The sequence below is a fragment of the Anarrhichthys ocellatus genome, unplaced genomic scaffold, assembly GCF_004355925.1.
Source record: "Anarrhichthys ocellatus isolate YVR2014 unplaced genomic scaffold, GSC_Weel_1.0 scaffold52, whole genome shotgun sequence".
Taxonomy (NCBI): Eukaryota; Metazoa; Chordata; class Actinopteri; order Perciformes; family Anarhichadidae; genus Anarrhichthys; species Anarrhichthys ocellatus.
Window position 1 is genome coordinate 539430 of NW_022280082.1, and position 23597 is coordinate 563026.

General features: G+C 42.3%; 1 protein-coding gene across 6 annotated transcripts in view; it reads left to right on the forward strand.

The window, feature by feature from the left end:
• The window catches only part of wasf1 (WASP family member 1), a 51627-nt gene extending 28490 nt beyond the window's left edge, over positions 1-23137 (forward strand). For 4 of the 6 annotated variants that reach the window (XM_031870269.1, XM_031870268.1, XM_031870272.1 and 1 more), the window contains exons 4-11: positions 2628-2781; positions 6308-6425; positions 11992-12075; positions 16259-16315; positions 17072-17235; positions 18914-19093; positions 20180-20748; positions 21050-23137. In XM_031870269.1, the coding sequence (XP_031726129.1) occupies positions 2628-2781; positions 6308-6425; positions 11992-12075; positions 16259-16315; positions 17072-17235; positions 18914-19093; positions 20180-20748; positions 21050-21207 (1484 nt within the window). In that variant the 3' untranslated portion in view covers positions 21208-23137. The remainder of the gene's footprint in view (positions 1-2627; positions 2782-6307; positions 6426-11991; positions 12076-16258; positions 16316-17071; positions 17236-18913; positions 19094-20179; positions 20749-21049) is intronic. The other 2 variants (XM_031870274.1, XM_031870273.1) reach the window with 2 other exon arrangements.
• The last annotated feature ends 460 nt before the right edge of the window (positions 23138-23597 follow it).

Below are 23597 nucleotides of genomic sequence, written 5' to 3' on the forward strand. Positions count from 1 at the left end.
ACACACACACACACACACACACACACACACACACACACACACACACATTTAGAACCTCCCACTAACTCTCTCACTCAAAGCTCACTTACATTTTTCTCATTAGCTGAATGTCTTCACTAAATTGGTGTAATTGGTAGTTCAGCTGAATAAGTGACATTTTGTAATTAGGATGTAGAACATCATGCTAAGATATCCATCTGTGTGTGTGTGTGTGTGTGTGTGTGTGTGTGTGTGTGCTTTATTTGTTTCTGCCCACATTGATTAGTGCAGTGTGCCTCTCTCAGTGCTCAGTGTTGCTTGGCAGAGGTTTATAGCCTCAGTCTGCATCAGATGCGTCCTGACACACACTTCTGCACTGTCTCTCTCTTGTTTGTTCCCTTTGCACATTTTGGTCACACCACCCGACAGCGCTCTGCTCTCCCTAAATGCATTGGGGCTGCGGGATATGGCGTTCTTGCTTAGCATGCAGCACTCATCCACACCAGATTGACACTCACCGGTTGGCCAATGACTATACTTCTTGGCTACTATGTGGATTTACTCTGTAATTTTGTAAGCAGTGAGTGGGAGAATGTTGTTCCTTACCTTCACTCTGACCTTCCAGTGGAAAGGAGGCAAGGAAATGCCCTACAGGGATCACTAAAGCATCACTTTAATGTTCATATCTCCTTTTCCACATCTTTATCCCTTACCCTCTCTAATCTACTCCAAATTCTGAGATCTCCCCATTACTCCCACTTATCCCTGCACCTGGCATTTCTCTCCTCTGTGATCGCTTTGGGCAGTGTGCAGTAATTGTCATGCCACTGTGGCTTTGATTTTTTTCCCTTTCTTATCATTAGTCACCTCTTATTTCGCTGATCTAGGAATTGAAGTTTATTCCGTTGCACTCACTGATACAAGCACGAGTTCTTAAAGGGTAGTTTATTACAACTTGGGTCTGATTTTGCATAGTTTTAGGGCGTCCTCCCTGTCACTAATAACAAGATTTTACTCACCAAGTTGATATCTGAGATCTGGAAATGCTGCATCATCACCAAAACAAACATGCAGGTTAACCAAACCCATTTGAAATAGAAGGTTAACAGTTAAATTATTGCCCAAACATCCATTTCAGTCCACACACTAACTTCATGTTTTAACATTGACTTATATTTTCCAAAGTTGTGCGTTCAGTTTTCCCATGAAACGAGATGTTAATTACCAGTTTTCCTACATTTTTTAGGTTACTGCACCTCTCTTAGGGACACCTCGCTCATGAATTTCCGTTATTTCTCACAGAGGTCATGCTTTGTGTTTTAATGCGTGTTTGTTTTCTCTCTTGCTCTCTTCTACACCACTCCTTTCCGCATGTTAGTTTTATCATCTTTCCCTCCGCTCTTATATTCCCACATTCTTCCCGGCCATCAGCTAGTCTGTATTTCTAGGGAATACTTCCCTGCATGTCAGCTCCTGCTCTTTGTTTTACTGTTAGTGGCTCTTCACTCTGTCCCCTGTTTACATCACCCTGACTCTGTTGTGTCCGTGCAGTTTCGTTATCACCCTCTTCCATTCTCTGGCCTCCTGTCTCTCTCCCAGAGTGTTACTTACCGACCCTCGGCTCACTGATAGTGTTTGTTAATAATGATACTTCAGTGCCTCAGGTAGCTGGCCCTTCACTACAGAGAGTGTGTGCAAGTAATTACCCAGATGCACTGCTGCAATGTGGAAGATCAGATTGCGTTAGTTTGTCCTTTGCACGGTAAAATGCCTTTGTCTCATTTGATCAAGACAAGCATTCAATGACTGTCCTGATAACTCAGCTTGTTTGGCGATCAACTTAATGTACGGGCTAATAGTTCAGTATTTGATTCTATGTTGTTGTTTTGTTGTGTATGTGTGTGTGTTTGTGTGTGTGTTTGTGTGGTACAATACAACATTTTTTTCTACATGCCACATGACTTTTTTCAGTCTTCCTCTGGGCAGAATTAAAGTGTATCCATTTGTCATTCCCTCATGTATAGTTCAGATCCAGTTGCAACGCTCTGGATTTCTTTCCAAGACTTGCTGTTTTCTACTTGACCAGACCAGATTGAGGGTTAGCATAAGTGTGGTTGCTTTTCCTCTTCCCCTCGGCAATTTCTCCAACCTGTTTTTTTTCTGAAAGCTTCAGCTGTGCAGCATCGAGTTATTCTTTCACCCCTCCGAAAAATGTCAGCTGTTCCTATACGAAAGACGGGCAATCATCCCCACAGCCTCTGACAGATGACCTTAGCCTGGCCTAGCCTAGCCTAGCCTAGCCTGGCTTAGCTTAGTTTAGTTGTGAGGCTGTGTGGGTTTGCTTTGTCGGGGGAACTGGAATTATCCAATTAGGACAACAATGCAGCTTTAGTCCAAGGGAGGATGATTAGTGGTTTCTCATAGATTTAGTGCTCCATGATGTTTTGATGATGATGATAATGGGAATGAAGGGAATGGAGCCAAATGGTTGCTTGTGTTCATCAAAGACATGAGTGAGACAGAGAGTCTCTTAGTTGGTAAACCCTAACCCTGCGTCACATGTTTTTTTAAAGAACCTGATTTAATAACCGATATTCCCATCTCTCCCTCTCTCTTTTTTGTTCTGCATCCTTCCTTTCCTTCCGTAGTGTCTCTTCAGGACATTACCATGAGGAAGGCCTTCAGGAGTTCCACCATTCAGGACCAGCAACTGTTTGACCGCAAGTCAATGCCCGTCCCACTGCAGGAGACCTACCAGACATGCGAGCAGCCGCCACCGCTCAACATCCTCTCGCCCTACAGGTCCGAATCCAGTTTCAATAACTTTACAAAAGGTTTTCTGGGAATGATGTTTTTTTGGGGGTTTTTTTTATGAATGGTGTGCTAAAAGTAAGCTATAATGTGCATTTTAAAAGCACATTTTGCAAGTGAAATGATGATACTACAATAGAGGAGATGGAGAAGCGACATTGCTCCCTTCTTTCAGAAAAACACTGACGTTACCTACAACTGGAAGGTTTAATTGCAGCCCTTTTTCTGAGCCCAGCATTTCACCAACTATAACAACCTTTCATATATTTGTCTGTTTCTATTCTCCTCAGTGTGGAGATTGGGGAACAATGTATTTGTATTTTAGTGAAAGGCATAAAGAAAGACTGATTGCACCCTACTGTGTTAAGACAAAAGCAGCTAAACGGCCTTGAATGTCGGCTGTTATTTGTTATTCTTTTGTATCATACTTTTGCCTGCCACCAAAAGGCTTTTATTAACCGTGCACACAATGATGCACACAGAGAAAACTGAAAGCTGCTTGTGCACCTTGGTTGGTAGGTATATTCGTATTGGCAAGCTTGTGACTCCTTCACACCAGACATTTCTTGGCTCTTGAGTGTTGCAAGCAGAGCAATAGAGAGTGTCATCTGAAGATGAATAATCCATAAAAAGCTCGGCTTGCCAGCACTCCCTCCCCCTTTATTTCTCACCCTGCTCTCACCCTGCTTTTTTTTTTTTACCCTCTCACTCCATTTTCTCTCCTGCAGCATCTTACATGACACATCCCTGTGTAATACTGTCACTCTGACCAAGCTAGTTGAAGAAGGTTACAGGAAAAACACAATCTTTTATTTTGTGTGTGTACAGACACGTACATGTGGACTGTAGGGAGACAGGTGGAGGCTGTGGTATTTCAATCTGCTGTAGGTGCATTTTTTCTTTTTACGTCTGTGACAAGCAAAAGTCCAGTGTGGGCGTCTGCCTCACTGACATTATTTTCAAATCTTATTTGAAATTTCTTATTTCCTGCCGGCTGAAGGCTACATATCAAGGTTTTTTTTTTCTCTTTTCAAACAAGGATTAATGGTGATAGTTGAACTAGACATAAAACAGGTACCATACAATCCTTAAGGTCAGTTCTGGCTGGAATTGCTCTCACCTCTCCTTGACTAACAACTGATGGAGTGCCCAAGAGCACATGGTCCAATAGAGATGAGGTATCTATTATAGAGGACTGTCGCTCTACTAGTGTGCCGGCGAGAGAAAGAGTGGTATATATATGTGTCTATGTATTAACGTTACGGCTGACACTAGCTATAACTTTCATTATCAATTAACCTGATGGTTATTTTATTGATTAATCAAGATAATTTCACCCATAAAAACCCATAAGTTCTAAGAGCTTAATTTCACCTAATTATCATATAAGACAAAGAAATGTAGGAAAACACGCCCTTTTGAGTTCTCTGCTCTGCTCTTCTCCTCATTTTGTATTCCTCTCCTCATTTTGTTCATCTCCACTCTCCTCTCTTCTCCTAATTTGGTTCTCCTCTCCACACATCACATCAGGAGTCTCCCTGGGACACCTCCCCAGGCTGTTATTTCTCAGATCTACTCTGAACACAGCTGCTCTGCTCTCTCTCCTTCTATCACTCACACACACACACAAGAAAAAAAAAAAAGACGCACACAAACACACGCCTCAAATATACACAGAATGAATACCATGTACAATGATTCACACAAGCACTCAAATACCACCCGCAGTGCACACACTACAGTAGCTCTCCCTCCGCCCTTTCCTTATCCCATTGTTAAATTCTATCTTTGTTGTGTTGCATGTCATTCAACTTTCCACTCATGCCCTTTGAGGCTTTTTCATGTTCTGTATTCTTGCTCTTATCCGTGTCATCATCAAATAATTCCCTCCCCGAGCTGTGACCGACACTGGGTGAAGGCAGCTAAGTTCAAGATGGGACCTCTGAATGGTTGTGATACACCAAAAAAAAATCTTTGTATATTCCTTTTGTGTCAAAGGAAACGTGAAATATCCTTTAATGTGCCTTTCAGCACCTTTACAGAGAAGGAGGTGACTAAGATTACTATTGTTATTGTTGAGCGCCTGGTGGTGTTAATGAAAATTAGACTCATATTTGCAGGGAGCCAGAAACAGCTCCTCTCACTTTGCAGCTCTATTGGGTGTTTCCGCAAAAAATACATTTTTGAGGAGCTCAGATATGCTGATGGAGCTCAGAGTAAAGCCACTGCGCCTTTGCATCGAAAGGGGCCAGTTGAAGTGGTTCGGGTATCTGATCAGGATGCCTCCTGGGCACCGCCCGTTAGAGGTTTTCCGGGCACGTGGGATTATATATCTCATCTGGCCTTCGAACGCCTCTGGGTTCCCCAGGAAGGGCTGCTAAATGTTGTGGGAGAGAGGGACAAAAAAAAGCCCAAAAAGTCACTACTATTCAGCAGAGTTTGTAAGACTGAAAGCTGATGATTTGTCAAACACAGACTCGGCAGCTGCAAAGGGTTAAGCTTGTTTGTTATTGAGGGGTGGATTGAGAACGTTCCCTAGCTGCAGTCTTTGACAGGTTTTCCACATATTTCACAAACTGACCAGTGGTGAATAAAATACACGGGCAGAAAGACATTTGGAATCAGCCAAGAAAGAAGAGAAAGACATCAGCAGGACAATTTACAAGGCTCATCACCGTATTGATATAAAATGACATTTCCGGACAGCACCTTTGTGTATGGTAATTTCCTCGTCAAGGAGGACCTTTTTGTCGCGATAACTACCCGTGTCTGTCGGAAGTCTTTTTCCGTTTCCCTCCCGATCATCATGGCACTGTTCTTCCCAGTGACCACCAACCACAAAGGCTTCTGTAATGCGAGTGGAGAAGACAGAGAGCGGAGCAGAGTTGAGAGAGAATTCATGGAAAATGGTAAAAAAATATAGGAATTCTTGAAGGAAAGCAGACTGAGACAGACAAGGGCAGGACACAGGAAAAGAAAAATAATTATAAGCAAAAATGTCCTCTTCCTGCATTTTAAAATGTAGAATTTAGTAGTCTGACATTATTATAAAGGGAATATTTTGGGGGCTTTGGACTGTTGATTGAACAAAACAAGACATTTGAAGTAGTCACCTTGAACTCTGGGAAGTCGTGACGGCCTCTTTCTACCATTTGCTGTACAAGAGGATAATTGGCTGAATAGAACTGAATCAATGATGACATTAATAGTTAGTTGTCGCTGTAAATGGAATAAAGCTACATTTTTAAAATGCTCATTGTATTTTTTCACAGGCCAAGAAGTCTTCAAATTTGTTATGTCCAACCAACAGATATTCAGTTTATTGCGTATGACTAAGACAGGCAGCAAATATTCACTTTTGAGAACCTGAGGCCGGTGGTTCCAGCCTTTGGAATTGTTGCTTTAAAATTGATTGTTGTCAATATTTAGCTTCTCATAAAATAAAAGAGCACTACTACTCCAGCATGCCAACCAAAACGCAATGGGATTCTTGGTTGTTTCTTTTGTCGATCTGCAGGGACGATGGGAAGGAGGGTCTGAAGTTCTACACCAACCCGTCGTACTTCTTTGACCTGTGGAGAGAGAAGATGCTGCAGGACACAGAGGACAAGAGGAAGGAGAGGCGGAAACAGAAGGTATGTCAGAACAATCACCAGCACCGGGTCCCAGCAGTGCACAGTATACATTTTACCTCCTGTTCATGCAACAATTCTTTGTTGCTGCAATAGATAGATGTGTTTGTGGTGAGCAGTGGGCTGTGAGCACATGAGCACTGAGGTTAGCGAGTAGGAAGACACGAAGTGAGAGTGCACAAGAGGCTTCCTGTAGTCTCCATAGATGCAGATCGATGTGTCCTGCTTGAATAAACCGACAGAGTGATTCACTGATAGAAACACAGGCCCGGCTGTAGTCGAATGCATTAACTAGCCGCCACACGTAGATGAATCAAGTCTTCCTCCAGTCGACCCTTCTATTTATTACTTGTGCGATGATTACATCTAATTAATGGGAGCATCTGCTGATAACTTGCCCCTGCACTGTGTGCCACCGCTCTGCCTCTGCACATACAAACACACACACACACACGTAACCTCACGTGGGAGCTCTGTCCACACACACATGCTATCTGAAGTAGGATTTGTATGCACGCAGACACACTAATTGAATAAAAGGGCTCTTGCACATGCAGAGAAAGCCCATATCCCACATCAAATGCACAGCTTTGACCCCCTCCTCACAAATGAGGGGTTTCTAACTCTGAGCATCAGGGGCACTAATCAGTCCCAGCTTGCATTTCCATGCGTGGGAAGCAGGGCGTGCAATCAAAAGTGTCGATCAAAGCTTATTATAGTCACATTTCAATGAGGAATAAGGGGAGTGAGGGTTCGCGTGAATGAAGAGAATATAATTTGTTGGTGATGAGGTTTTTAATGATTGTGGGAATTGACTCAGAGAAATGAAGGGAATTTATTTGCTGTTATTTTCTGTTTCAGCATTCATTACAGTTAGAGTAATAAACATACATGATTTTTTGAATTGTCAGACTTTTTTCTTCTTCTTAGGGTTAGGTTTATGTGACCGCTTGTAGCTGAAGCTCATTCCAATGATTTCATTCCAATTAAAGCCCCGGGTGGGCTCAGCTTGTAAAGCCATGTTCATTTCCCTCTTCACCACACATGGCAGTTACACAGACCCCATGGAAAGGCCTAGAGGACATTCACAGAGAGAGCAGGATGGATTAGAGGAATTACCCGGACATATTTGTTGGTTTGTGTAACCATCGTGGTAGATAAATGGTCTGAATGAGGATCAGGGCAAACACAGTGTGGAGAAGAATATGTGTGTGTTTTATGGAAAGCATGCAGAATCAACCATTCAAAGGGTGAGGGATGGAAAAGGAGAGTTATGTGCACACACTCACATGGGGGAAATTGAGCGTGTAAATCATTGATAGATCAAGGTTGAGGTTGGTCGGCCTTGAGAAAAAAGCGCTTTACCCAGATAGATAATAACCCAAAAAGATTTTTAAAAAGCATTGCGATGCTAGTCCATCATACAACAATAGTTAGAGTGGTGATATGTTGATTAAGTTCCAGAGAAAAACGCTATATGGACACACACAGCCTTACACTTCTTCACTTAGCTCATTCTGCCACATCATCTCAATGTGCCTCTCAGTCACAGTGTTCATGAAGTGTGTGTGTGTGTGTGTGTGTGTGTGTGTGTGTGTGTGTGTGTTTGTTGCAGTAAATTATATGTTTACTCTTTGTAAACTTAGTTTATTATTTCGCCAGAAGATTTCAGATACCAGCTAAATCCTTCTCTGCTTCTGAACTACTACATATTCCATTCACAAAGACAGTTTTCGCCATTGTTAACTCGCACACTTTCAGACACACTCAGGCATGGAAATGCACAGAACAAATGCTTGAACAGATCTAAATCGACCATGATCCACCAATGCAGCTGCAGTGTCGAGGACCTGACAGGCAGCGCCACCTGTCAGTCACCGTGACGCTATCTGAGATTGGCTGCCAACACACTTTGTTCCAGCTCTGCCTCACTTCCTCCCTCCCTCATGTCTGTCTTCACTCTTTCTCTCCAGCTCATCTTACTTTTTCCCACAACTTGGACATTTTTAGATTTCAATATTTATCACAATGTGTCAAATTCACATGTAAAATGAACTGATGAAATGTGTTCCAGACAAAACACATCAAATATATGAAAGAAAACCTGCTCGTTTTTAAATCAGATTTTACTCTTATGATCATATCATCACAATACGATACCACCGAAAGTCAACAAACGATAATGTTGAATTCTCACCAAGCCTTGTTATCAAGAATTTTTAAACACAGAAAACTTCCACCATAAGATGGACATACTGAATGGAAGTAAAGACAAAATCCCTCACCTTATTTGGTCAAATTAAAGAAAAACTAAAAATGAAAAGGAAGCAGAGAAGAATACAAAAAGGCTAACCTAAAAAACAACACTACATAGGAACATACATGGCATCCAGGATTCTTATGCAGAAGATAAACAATCAAAGGACAATAAAGAGGTCCTGGCATGTTTAATAAACAGAGATCAGGATCGTGTCTTAAGGGAGCTCTAGCTTTGTGTTTCCGACTCTTTAAACGTTTTTTTTACGACTCATCGCCCCTTGAATCCACTGAAGCAGGATAAGGGGTTCGGATGCCTTCAAGTGAGTAACCAAAGTAATTGATTTCAGCTCTTGTACAGAGAGACACAGTTCACGGGTTCAGGTCAAAGTTTATTTTTACATCCCAGAGGAAAGACCACAATTCAAAATGTTTGAGCCTCGAGTGTCGAAGGACCACATTTGAATGACTCGGCGGGCAAAGAGCGAAAAGGGCATTCACGATAGAGTAATGCATAGTGTTAACAGTACATTACATACATGTAAAGATGCGTAATGCCTATTTTTTAAATAGTATTTGAGAGATTTATTAAGCTAAAATAGATCCAGTTCCCGACCAGCGTTCTTCATGTAATGCGTCCGCGCTCTGTTGTATCATACATCACAGAAAATAGATCTCTGTAATAAGCGTTAAAATGCTTAAGCCCCTACTTCATCTCTTTCAATCACCAGCCATTTTATTACGGAGTCATATCCCTAATAGTCTAAAACCAAATTCACACACTCTACGCTACACACAGGCACACACAGATTAGCAGGCAGTGATAAATTGAAAGCAGCACAGGACAGGAGGGAAGGGAAAAGAAGCCTACAGTCTTCTTATCTCATTAGCTCCTGTGTTAGCCTCACCCTCGGTGGATTAGCAATAGACTATGTGCTGAGCCAGTCGGAGGGAGACAGAGAGAGGAAAGTCCCAGGGACTGAGGAGAAAAGAGAGAACGAAAGCATCTCTGCTTCTCTTTGAGATCAGTGTGGTTTGTCTCTAGCGACTGGATCCCCTGTGGAGACGCCCTCGTCCTCTCCTACCCATGTCATTTTTTTTATTTTTAGCCTTTATTTCTATTTGGACACTATTTGGCCATCAGGCTGAAATGAATTGTCGAGTCAGTATAAAAAGTTTTCCCAACGTTATCACAGGTGACCGACCCTAATTAAACTGCAAAATGTCGAAGTTTTTAATGACAACAAGGAATTCAATTTGCAATGCTAATGTAATTTACAGCGTCAAACCAGACAACACCAGAATTTGTGTTTACATCATTATTTGATGACGACAGCTCAGAGAAAATCTATATACTCATTTGAGTCGTACAAGATGTCCATCTGCACACTCGTATGAAAGTTTCAAGAAACAGGTGCAACAGAAAAGTCAGTATCTCGGTACACGATTAAGTGAAGATGCTACAAGGTAGCTGACAAGGACCAAAGTCTGACGTGAGGAATGTATCAGCGAGTAGCAATCATAGGATAACATAGCGGAGTGTGCTGTTATGTAAGCATCAGCAATTTCCTTTATGTCCAGTATATATTCAGTATATATTCAGTATATATTCAGTATATTTCTGTTTTAAATTTCCCGACACACCAGAGCAACTCTGAAGACACATGAAACACTCACTGTGCTCAAGTGTTTCAAGAGCTATATACTGTACATCCTTATTCCAAAGATACATATAGTAGCAGTAAGCAAAGAGGGTCATGTCTCCATCTTCACTGCTTCCTCACCCCCCCTTCACTTGCTGCGGTTGCCACGGCAACTGCTCTCAGGTCCATTCATGAGACTTGAGACGGCTCGCTCGGAGCGCTGAGACGCAGAGATGGACCGAGACTGACACAGTGTACAGTGCCCTGATGCTACGGGCCACAGCAGCTGCTCCCACTGTCAACACACACACGCACGCATGCACACACACACACACACACACACACACACACACACACACACACACACAGGGCTTTTTTTGTATGTGTCGCTAGGCACAATTCACCTCTTTAAAGATATTTGGATTAGAAGAAGATAACACCAAAAAAAAAACACAAAAAAGAATGACTTCCAATCAGACTCTTCAGAGTGTTGGAGCTGAATGTGCAGATTCTGTATTACTCAGACACTTTAGCAAATAAACAGAGAAATTGATTGACCTTTTTACCGTGATGCTTTGGCAGCGGTGGCCTAAACTGTCATTAGTAAAGCATAGCATACTTTGCACATCTTTGGGTAAAAAGCCATGTTTACAAATGTCATTATCCTCCAGCAACAGAATATGCTTGTTAATTATTTCAGCTGCCTAGTCCACAATTACAACTACAGTTACATCATGTAGCAGGCAGCCCTGACCAGAGAGAAGCTCTCTAATTAAAGATTTTTTTGACTTGCTTTAACAGCACCTTTTCTACACATGAGGGTTGGTGTAACAATATTTAGATTATATGCAACACCTCATTAAAGCAGCAATTTCAATGAAAGCAAAGAAATGTATCCACTAAATTAACTTTTGGTATCTTCTCCTTCATTGATCAGCCGTCTGCAGAACAATGACAGCAGTTCAAGATCAAATTAAGTTTAAATCAAGCACAATCAATGGCAGGATATGCCTGCTGCATACATGCTAAAGGGCCTGCACCACAGGCAGGTATGAAAAAGATGTTACTCCAAACTGGATCTCTGTGAAATTAGATTAAGATGGTGCAACGGGCCAGATGATGCAGCTAAGAAAGTGGACAGGATGCTGTGTTTGCACACTTTAGGACGGGACCTTTTCAGCCAGTGTGCTAATAGCACACTCAATTGTCTCCCTGTAGCTTGTTGCAAGCTAGTGCAACTGTTTCAGTCATTGCAGGTGCAAGAGCAGCTGAGGAAAGTGAGGCATTGGATGAAGTTAACATGAAGATAACAGACATGTGCAGTATAGCTCCCCTATACAATAAGACTGACTTGCATTAAAAGTAAAAAGCAAAATGGAGAAAGACAGAAAACTCTGTTTGCTTTTACCAGTTACAGCTTGGATATCATTTTGATGTTAATAAAAACAGCTTTCACACTAAAACATTATGTGAAAATATCTGCTATTTTAAGCCACGTGAAGACACCCAACATGCGTGTGATATGTTGCAATGTCTCAGTGGTTAATAGGATAGTGTTATTTCCCCCGAATTGTGTCTCGGTAAAAAAAAAGTTGAAATACTGCTTCAGGATCTTCTCTGAACCTTTTTTTTTTCTGAATCCTGGTCTAACTCTGTCTAACTCTGTGCAGCTGGAAATGCCTTATCTTGTGTGTCCCAATGGCCTCATAAGAGTCCTCTCTGAAACCCCTCCTCCCTTCCTCACTGCCCCAGAGGTAAGACCTTCTCCCTTCTTCCCCCCCTCCACCAGAGTGTCTGCTCCCCACACGGCAGCCTGCAGCCCTCCCTCACTCTCTCCCCTCTATCCACTCTCCCTCTGGTTTGCTGTGGACGAGTGAGCACCCCACCTCCAACCTAACAACTAACAAGCCCCTGACTGCATCCCAGTTCTACTCTTGTGACAGGAGACAAAGCGTCTTATCCGAAAAAAGAGAAAATTGTTGGACAAAATTTGAGGCCCCATTGAATGTTGTAGTTTTTATCCTAGCCTTAGAATTCTGACTAGATATCTGACTAGTTCTACAGTGCATCTTTGCTCAATTATAAAACAGGGTACAGAGTTTTAAACTTAACAGCTGGCTTTATGCCGTGTTCACGTCCGATGGGATCGAGGGTATTTCCATGTTTACGACTTCACGTCATGACATGAACGCAGCATTGCCGTACATGCTATTTAAACTGAAGGTAAACCGGTTGGCACTCAGAGTAAAACATAGTTCTCATTAGCTGTATCTTTATTCTGTTGTAGAAGAGACAGTTGTAGCAAATACATACTGCAAGCTGCAAGTCAATGCATCAACCACCATTGCAGTTTCACAAAAATAAATGCAAAGCTCAGCTGCTTTGAATTGCATTGCTGGTTATGGTTTGCATATTTATTTATGTATTCATTCAATTATTTATGTATGTCTAGTCTCAGCCTAACCTGAAAAGAAATGGCCGATCCAAATTCCAAATTTATTCAGTGACGGTTAAATGCTTTTAAGGTACATGGTAATGCTACATGGTAATTTGGGAATTTTTCAACCTGGACCCTATTTTTCCTATGTTTTTGTGTCTAAGGGACTAATGGGGACAACAATATGTTTGTTGTGTCGAAGGAGAATGCTGCATACGGAAGCCGCTAAACGGGCTGTAATGTAATCGCTTGGGGCAACTCCTCACCGTCCATTTACGTCCACTAAAAGTGTTTGTTTGCCACGAGTGATTACATTACTGCCTTTTTAGCGGCTGCCATCCGCAGCGTTCTCCTTCAATACTAGACCAATGTTTGCCCCAATTAGACACAAAACATCGGGAAATAGGGTTGAAAAAAATGTAAACGTCGTTCACCACACCTGTCAGTTTAGACATTAATATCACTGAAGTAGGAAAAGGAGGAATTTGGGACACAGCCACGGAGTAGACACTTCACTAACAGAAAGACAACCCGGTCATATGCTAGGTGAATTAACTGCACATGTCTTTGGAATGAGAGCCCTCTTCAGATGACTTGTTTGCCTTGCTGGTATTGGTTTAGTGGTCAAACTAACACTTTCGGACACGTTTGAGCACGTTTCTTTTGTTACAAATGTCAAATCCTAACAGCTCAAGATACTCATTCGCATTATTTAATCGTATTGGTTATTATTCTTTTATTGCATTCATCAGGCGAAATCAGTAGCCTCAGAACATTACTGTACAAGTCTGTACAACCCAAATCCAACAGATCAGCAGAAAAGTGTGTATTGTGTGTGTGGGGTTAGTGTTATTGTCCGCAGCAGGGTGGTCCAGTTGCCGTGTGCGCCTCGGCGGGCCTCCCTGTGGGGGTTATTTACCCGCTTGCACAGCCGCAGTTCTGCTGAGTCTGTCGCATTGAACATTCCCACAAACATACAGAGACACACAGGTACGTACACACGAAAATGCACATACGAGTGAGTAGGAAGGTGTGCACAGACAGAGAGCGTTCTGTACATATCAGAAATCTAGAACTGCTGTATTGCACACACTCATACACACTCGCAGTGCCTACGCAGCAACACTCTCTCTGCCAGTACGAGTCCATTCAGATGAAAGATGACGACCTAGTGGAGGCACACAGCCCTCGGAAATTAGCTACATTTATAACGGCTGTGACAAACACGTGCATGCACACACACACACACACACACACACAGTTTCTCATTTTCTCTCATATACAAAGACAGTGTACCTCCCTCTGTTGTTTACGTTGCTGTTTTCACATTCATGTTGCTGCATTAAAGCCGTCACGCTGTGATGCTCTTTGTTGGACAGATGGTTGTCTGGTGGCATTATGTGTTTCCTTGTCATTTTATCTATCTACTACCTGTTCTTCCTGCCACTCCTCATTGTTGCATCAATTAAAACCAAAACCCCATAATAATGCTCTTTCAACTTGTATGGCAGAATGTTCACTTGTTTTCTTTTGTGCAAATGTAGTCTGAAATGCTTCTTTGAATATTGCCGAGACACAATAACTGCAAACCTCTTAGGAAGTCAGAGGTTAGTCCGACTGAAAGTAACCTTCTTATCAGACTTATTGAAGCTCTGCACAGTTTGGAAAATGGCAGAGGAAGATAGGTTAAAATAGTTGACCTTCTGATGCAGCTCCTTCAGCCTCAGCAGGCAGTGTTGTCAGGGGTTCATGTCTGGAATGAATGATATTCAGTTTGTCAGTCCAGATGTATAAATGTGCTGGAGCAGCGCAGGAGGCCGTTGTTTGTCTGTGTGTGTGTGTGTGTGTGTGTGTGTGTGTGTGTGTGTGTGTGTTCCCCTCGGCCAATGCCTCATCACGGTTAATAGGCCTGATGAATCAGAACCTAATCAATATGCATTACCATTAGGATGCTCGCTCTCAGCATCAACATCACTTAGCTGAAGCAGAGGAGACGCTGCCCACAACCCACGTTGTGTTGAATCAGCCAGCATGTTTCATTTGAAGACCAACACATGCATGCACATGCATGCACACACACACACACACACATGCACACACACACAGTTATTGAATACGTCACCCTGGAAGATCTAAGTGTAAATAAATCGATTAATATTGGTTTTAATGCAGAGTCCCAGGAAATTATGTTTCAGAGGCCCTTTTTTTTTTTATCTTGCCTTGAAACATTTCTTGGGGAAATAATACACCACCACATACACACAAATATGTACATTCACAAACAACCTGTATTGTGTTTCTGTTACTAGAAATAGGATTTTAATAATGGTTTGATTCCTCTGAAGGGAGCCAACAGGGGGATAATGTGTGCATGAAGGCAGTTTGAAGAATGCGTTCACCCATACTGTACTACAGCTTGCTTTAAAGCTCATTTTACACTGATCTACACTGAAAGGATAAGACTGTGTTTTTCTTGTTGTCAACAAATCCCATGAGAAGACAAAAAGCAACAATGAACTGATTCCCCTGACCAGTATCGCTTTGGTATCCAAAGCCTGATATATCTTATTCATCTGTGCCATAGAGTTCCATTGTTAAACTATTAAAAACACGCCAGGCAGATGTGCACTGTGTGACATGTTCGTGCATTACAATGAACATGGACGTTGTTGTTTACTTTACATTAATCCCACATACAGCTGAACATATCCCCCAACAGAGGCACTACTTAATCCTTCCTGAGTAGTGTTCGCTACATCTACAATGTGAAGTGCCCAGCTGTTTTAGATGATTTAGCCCCTTTACAAAACAAAACCATACATTCGTCATTTCGATTGATATCCTTAGTATGAAACCAAAGGGCTTGCGGCTGAGTGCCACAGGCAGAAAGTATTGCTAACACATTGCTGTTTTCTGTCTTTTCGTGGGATCTGTTGACAAAATGAAAAATATAGAATAACACCAGCCTCATGCTCACACACCTTTACCTATAAAATGTCAGAATTGTATATTATTTTCTGATATGAATGCATAAAGTGGCTCAGGATGACTAAACTGATTTATTCACATCAGTATTTAGTTGAACTGTGAAACGATCCCTACTTGATTTTAGTGTTGTTGTTAACCTGTCATGTATACTTTGAGTTGACTCGAGCATGTGTGTGTTTGTTTTGCATGTCATTCTTCAGTGTGAGCTGTTGTTGTTCAGTCTTCTTTCAGTGTGTGTGTGTGTGTGTGTGTGTGTGTGTGTGTGTGTTTGGACTGGACTGTGTGTGCCGCTGCGTCCTACAGTACCTGCATTGTGTGACGCCCCCCGAGCGGTGCCATGTGTTGTCATTTTCTGTTTAACAGCACTTGTTTTCCCCTTTAGTCCCACCTTCTCTAAATGCCCACTCTGTTGTTGTGCCCGACTGTGTGCAGCGGTGTCGTGCTCAATCCTGTGCCGTGTTGATTTTTTGACCCCGGTGCTTCTCCTGTGGTTTTTGTTTTTGTTCTTATAGTTGCAGGATCCCCGCATGTATGATCAGGTCTACAGGTACTTAGACCTTCCAGGGCAGGTATGTGAAAATATAGAGATTTATTTCAAAACACTGTGTGTGATTTCTGCTACAGCAGCTCGCTGCTCAGTTTCTTTACCACTGTGTGTGTGTGTGTGTGTGTGTGTGTGTGCGTGTGCGTGTGCGTGTGTGTGTGTGTGTGTGTTGAGTCAGTCATGCTGAAGTCTGGGTGGCAGGGAGTGCTGTTTGTTGATGAACCTAAGGGAAATATGTAAAAACGTTTTCATATTGTGAGTTTCATGCTTCAGTAAAAATATATACTTGCATGATAACTTCATTTGGCCCAAGTCCGTCAATGAGCACTCCCAGTTCCCAAGCTTGTACGACAGTGTTTCCTTAAATGTGTGTGTGATTTCTCTCTTCAGAGAGCTAATTCAGTACTGTTTGATTATTTGAAATCACCTAGTTTAGGACAGATAGAAAGTTATTTTTGAAAGAAGCGTGCTATCTAAAATGAGGGTGAATTGTTTAAGAGGGAGGAGTTGGTATATGGATATGTATGTGGCGCATGTACAGTTAAATAAACATGGCACATCAGAAAATAGTGTCAATTTCCAGAGTGGACAATATATATGTGTGTTTAAAATGTGTGTCTGAACAGTAATAATCTATTATCTTTTGTCTCTTTCCCGCTCGCCTCCGTTTCTTTTTCTCCATCCACAAACCATCTCTTACGCATTCGTCCCCCAATTTCATTCTCATCATCTCCTAATCTGCCTCTTCCCGAACCAATACCATCACCCTTCCTTACCAAAGATGAAGGCGATAGACCGCCCGCAGGAGGCCGAGAAGATACCGCGGTTGCCTCACGATCGTAAGAAGGAGTGGCAGAAACTGGCACTGGGCGCAGAGCTCGCCCAGGACATACCTGACGACAAACACAGAGAGGCCAACGGATCTGCAGGTTACCACGATAACAGGTATGTGAAGGTGGCGGTCCAGTCTTCGTCACACATCTCAGAGCGGAAAAAACTGGTTGTAACTACAAGACCAAAAGTTAAGAGACAAACATTTAGGTCTACTTTCAGGCATGCAATTACAATTTCTTAAACTAGGAAAGTCAAGGCTACTTAGCCTGTTAGGACTTAAGCATGGAAATACAGCATAGTGAGCTTCAGAAAGACTTTGTCAGCAGGATATAATCTACAAAAATAATAAATTGTGCCCACTTAACAGAGAACAAGCTCTTGCAATTCACACTTCAGCTACAATTAAAGTTCCTCACAGTTGAGACTGTGTTTATTGTGCCTCAAAGCTCCACGTGCCCATTTAATAATTCCTCTGACAGTCAATGTGATCAATAAAAACAGATTTTATGCAAAGTGGTTGTTTTCTGATTTGTCAGTGCCATGAATAGCTGACAAGAAGTCTTTTCTCCAAGTATTGATGAGGAAGTATACCGCAGTGTCAGCACATATAGATGGTTGTTGAATGCATGCTGCTTGATTTGTCACCAAATAGCCACAGAGTGTGATGAACACACTCCTCTGGACCATGAAAGCGGCCCAGCAGTACTGACGAAGCATCGTCTGAATTATAATTGAAGCAGAGGCACATTTACATTTCTGCTCATAAATAACAAAATATACAAAACTGGTGCAAGATACAGAAAGAAACAGATTAACTGTAATTGTCGTTGAGTAAGTAAAGGATTTTTAGCCTTGACCTGAGCCACAGTAGAGTTTGATAGAGCCTCATAGGATTCTACTTCCTGTATTTCATTTATTTTTCATGTGTTCAAATATCAAGATCAGCTGCGTCCACAGACTCACTGAGAAAAAAACATCATGTCATCTTTATTTTCATATGACAGTTCAAAGTGTAGATTTTAATCGAATTAATTCTCACAAACAGATCTCAACAAGCTTGAAACACGTTTCCGAATTACCTCCAACCCTCAACCTTGCTTTTATAAATACAGGATTCATCATGAAAAGATGTTTTATTTTGTTTATTTTTACACATTTTATGATCAGGAGTAAGAAGACATCGATGATAATAGTTCCCAAACCTGTTGCTAGATCATCTTCAGCCTGTAAGATGATTTACAGGATAAGGAGGAAGAAAAATCAGAACGTTCTTTGTTTTAAATACTTTTTTTTTTGCATCTTTGCATCTATCTCTTCAAACCTCTGAACACAATTCCAATAAATCTAGAAAGCTCATGAGGGGAAAAAGACATTCTTTGGTGGAACCGCTCTCCACTTCTTGACATGTCCAGTAAAGATGTGTGACGAGGGCTCACGAGTAGACATCGTTTTGATTGTTAGAGGCCACCGCAAAGACTCATAGATGCGCGTCGGATGAACAATCTCACACTCTCAGTCACTCAGATCTTCATCAGGTACAATATGAAAGAAATTTACCTCAAGAAGATGAGGGCCGAGACATTGTAAATCAACAGGATGCAAGATTTTTTTGTTTCTTTCTTAAGATAAAATGCTTGGGAGAACTGGATCTATGCTATATGTAGCATGAGCAGTAGTCATAGCCAGAATGTCTATTTCTTGAAACAAAATAAAAACAAAATATAGCGAGGGAAATTCGAAGGGGAACCACACAAACTGTGAGTTAAGGACAACATGTCTCTCTGCTCAGGGCTCCCTTGTACTTGGAACATTTGGACGGGCCCTTCTCGCTGGCGGCGCTGCCCTACATCCAGATGAACGAGCTGCTGAACCGTACTGGGGACAGAATGTATTCACGGCCCCACGACCCTCCACCGCCTCCACCTCTCATGCACCCACTGGGAGAGATCAAGCCACCCTCTGTGATCAGGTGGGACAGGAGACGACACCTCAGTTTTTTGTCCCATCGGAAAACCTTTCATAGGGTGTTTTTATGGGTTTTGCAAAGCAATTGCAAAAAGTGATAGGCGCTCACTCACATTTGCTTGCCTGGAAGTTGTAAAGTTAATCCTGCTCATCTGGCGCCCCCATCAGATTCAAGTGTAAACTGTGTCAGGTTCACGAGCACACACACATACACACACGCACACACAAAAAATTGCAATCCCATCCCCATCTATTTGGTTTGCTTGTTTGTTTGTTTTCTCTCTTTTTTTCTTCTTGTTATGGACCAGTTGGTCGAAGTGAGTGGCATTTCATTACTTTTCTTTTTGAGAGGACGAGGATTTTTCGCTCTGTTAGAGCTCAGCAGAGCAACACAGAGAAGAAGAAGGGATGGAAGGAAAGATGGAGGTTTTGTGTATCAGAGCTGAAGGAAGAAAAAAAAAGCAAAAGGCTCGGAGCAGGGCAGGATCAATACAGCGTTAAGGCCACTGAGCGTATTACAGGTTGTTTTTCGGCAGCGCACTTTTGCCTGCCGCATATGTCACTGTTTGAAGGGGATGGAGAGATCAGAGTGAATGATTTAAGGCTGTGGCTGCAGCACCTGAGAAATATCTCATTGATTTGTTTACAGAGGTCCTTGCAGCTATATCTTCTCCTCTTACTAGCAAATTCTTTACAGCATTCTTTACATTCTTTTTCTTTTGGTTTACTTCTACTTTTCAGTCTGACCTTTTGGTTCTTGCTGTTTCTTCCTTTTATAAGTAACTCTCATCGTATTCGACATCGAAATTTTCTCACTTTACCCCATAGTTCATGCAGCACTCGGAGGAAATACTCAACATATTATTTGAGACTGATGCACAGCTGCACATTGTTCCACTCAAAAAAAAAAAATCATTGATCGTGTGAACTAAGGCTCTTAATTTTAGATTTTTATTGAACAAGGCACAACAACCATGGATCTTCATATGCACTCTTTAACATTTCAACTTTTTGTCCCTCTCACTTTTTAGCGGTCTATTTCCCCATCATAACCTCCTTCTCTTTTTTTCCTCTCTCTTCATCCTTCTAGTTCCAGTTCGGGTTTTTCCGACAGCAGACCCCAGTCTCCAGCCCGGACAGCAGGCTTCAACTCCAACACTCCTCCTCCGCCGCCTCCCCCTCTCCCCCCTCCACCTCCCCCGTTACCCTCCACAGGCCTGCGGGGCACTCCTCCTCCTCCCATTCCTCCTCTACCAGTCCAGCAGTATCCCCCGGCTATCCCGCCCCCGCCTGCTCCTCTCCAGATCGCCCCGGGGGTGCTCCACCCGGCCCCTCCGCCCGTGGCGCCTCCCCTTCACTGCTCCCCGGCCCGTCTCCAGCAGGTCCTGGACAGGGGCCCACCCATGGGCTCTGGGACCCAGTCGGACGGCAGCATCCTGCCTCCTCCCCCGCCGCCTCCTCCTCTGCCCCACCCCGGAGCACGGAGCTCTTCGCCCTGTCCCTCAGGCCCGCCACCTGTGCCGGCCTTCCCCTCAGCAGGAGCCATGGCCTCCCCGCCGCCCCACAGCTTTCACGATGTGGGGAGCAAGAGGCACCATCCAGCCAATCTGCCCCCCATCAGCGATGCACGCAGCGTCCTGTTGGAAGCTATCAGAAAAGGTGGGTCGAGTTTTACTAGAAATGTTTGAAACTTCCCCAGCCAGCAGGGACGAGTCGTGTTTTCTCTGGACAAAGCACACACTTGTATGCTTTTTATTAAGATCTATAAAGTTACAGCTGAAAAATGCAATAATGCCCAAAATTCACTTGTCACAGCTTCTGAAATTTGAATATCTGCTGATTTCATAGTAAATTGAATATATTTGGGTTTTGAGCTGCTGGTTAGACAAAACAAGCCATGTGAAGACCCCACAGTACGTGATCCTAAACTTTCCCTGCTTTCTGTTACTGCTTCTTTCAGGCATACAGCTGCGGAAAGTGGAGGAGCAGCGAGAGCAAGAGGCTAAGCACGAGCGCGTTGGCAATGATGTGGCCACCATCCTGTCACGCCGCATCGCTGTGGAGTACTCAGACTCCGAGGACGAGTCAGAGTTTGACGAAGGAGACTGGATGGAGTGATGACGATCAGAGAGATGGAAGAGAGAGGAAAAAAAAGCAGCAAGGGACAAATGTGTTCGGGTGCCCCCCCCCCCCCCCCAAAAAATAACCTGCACTCCACACCTCGTCATCAAAGAGACCTTTCTACTCTGGAAAGAAGTGAAACATCGATGTTGCCCACTTTTCCTCTGTCAAACTTTTTTTTTTTGTCTCGTGGTTTGTGTTTCAGAGGAGAATCTCCACGTGGCCCCTCGTCAGTCTTTCTAGTGTTCAAGTGTCCAAGAGAAGTTTTTGCATTTATTCTTTTCTGCACTACCACATGACCTTGTTTCTTCTGGATTTCTAGTGATGAAATCCCCCATGTTTACTATTGTTATAAATGGAAATAACTTTTTTTTTGAGGAACCACTTGTTTTATCTTTCTTATCTGTACGTCGATGTAAAAAAAAAAAAGAAGGAATAAATGAAGGCATGTTGCATTTATCCTTAGTTCTTCAGCACCGTTTTTCCACCTGGTGGCTGAATGAATGCTGTTTTATTTTACAGTCTTTCATTTACCTTTTTCTGCTGAAACATTTGCAGTTTTAATGGGCCAGTAGTTGTTGATACTGACCACTACATGAACAGTAGTAGTACCCACCAGCTGGGTTGTCCTTTTTGTTTTCTCTCTTGTTATCAGGACTGACTTTACCACTCGGAACAAGCAAAAGATTGTGTTGGTATGTCATGTGACGATTGCTGTATGGTTGAAATTGAAGAAGGGGAATCATATGTCTGCTTTTGGCCACACGTGTGCATATCCATCCACTTACAACTAACTCTTACCCCAGGGAAATGTATGCCGAGAGATTGAGCTTTTTGTCTGTCCAGGTTCTTAGGATGCTCATGTTGACATCAGGCAATGTCAGAGGTAATCGCTGAGCCATTGGTTATATTTTTGCATACTGAGCTCCCATCCTTTTCTCAAGTTCTCTGCCATAGAAATGGACACTGGAAGTGATTAGATGCTGTAGGTGTACATCAGATTTCCTGCCTCTCTTATTGTCCCTGATGAATACTCGGGTGTGCTGAGGAAAACTTTGAATTTTGAGAAGGATACCCGTGATAATGAGAGTCTGACCAGCACCAGATACAAACCACTCAACACCACTGAAGGCAGCTCTTCCCTCAGTTTCCCCACCTGCCCACTAACGAGAAGCCTTACCTCGTTTGGTTCTAAAGCAGCAAACGGTGTTCAAAAGAAGACATAGTATGTGATACCGCCTTTGCAGGCCTGAAAGAAGAATACATTATGCCTTGTTTTGGCTCATTTCAAAGAAAATGTCTGCCATCCTTTTCTGTTTGTTTGTTTGTTCGTTCTTTCTTCTACTTGCCTTATTGTTCGTACAAAACATATCGTTGAGTTGATGAATGTATTGTGCCGTTACTACTTACTTGCCTGCGCTTGTATGGATTTGCTGTTTCTATGTTTGGGGGGGCGAAGAGAGGGACAGAAACCCTGGTTTAAAAAAGACGATTACATCAATACGGTATACCATGTAACTTATGTAACTGTTGACTGTAACAGTTTGCTTGAATTAATAAAAACCTAATGTTTATGTTTCAGCCCTAACTGGTATGGGTTTGTTATTGTTGGGCTGAGCCCTGCTTGTACACAGTAAGATGAATCATGACCAAGAAACAAAGCAAATTATTAAGAAAGTAAATATCTAGAAAGCTAAAAAGCAACAAAAATCTGTTAAATAAAAAAAAAATTTAAAAAAATCCTGGTTTAGTTTGGGGTACTAGGAACAAAAGACATCTGTTTCACTTAATATTTCGGATTATTATTAGACTAATGCAACCAGAAATCATAGAAATAAACAATGACAGTTTTATGGGGATTTGTGGTGTAATCTATGACATCATCTGTCTATACAGTTGGATTGAAACAATAAAATTATTCCAGATCAGTTTGAGTTGGTTTTATTTAGTATGAAATCATAAGCATGATTGATTGCTGGATATGTATCTGCTTCATGAGAAAATCTGTCAGGTTTCATCTCAGTTAGAATGTATAAAATAGTTCATCAGCTTTATTTCCTGGTATTTTACCATTCAGCTGACAGGGCGTCCCGACTCCTAACTACTGTGCAGCTGCAGTAAAGATGTGTTGTCTGTCAATCATAAGTACAATCATATGGCTGTTATTAGAAGATAACGTATCCAACACTAACAAATGAAACCTTAAACTGCAATTAAAGAACCAAGTTAGCTGTTTTCTAAATCCATTTTTCTTTCAAACATCAGAAACTTTTAGTCGTTTCTATTTGAACTATTTATAATGTGAACGTTATCGTGTAGAGGTATTTCACCCTCTGTTTTTATTTCGCACCAAGAGATTGTACTGGTTACTCATTAAGTCATTAAGA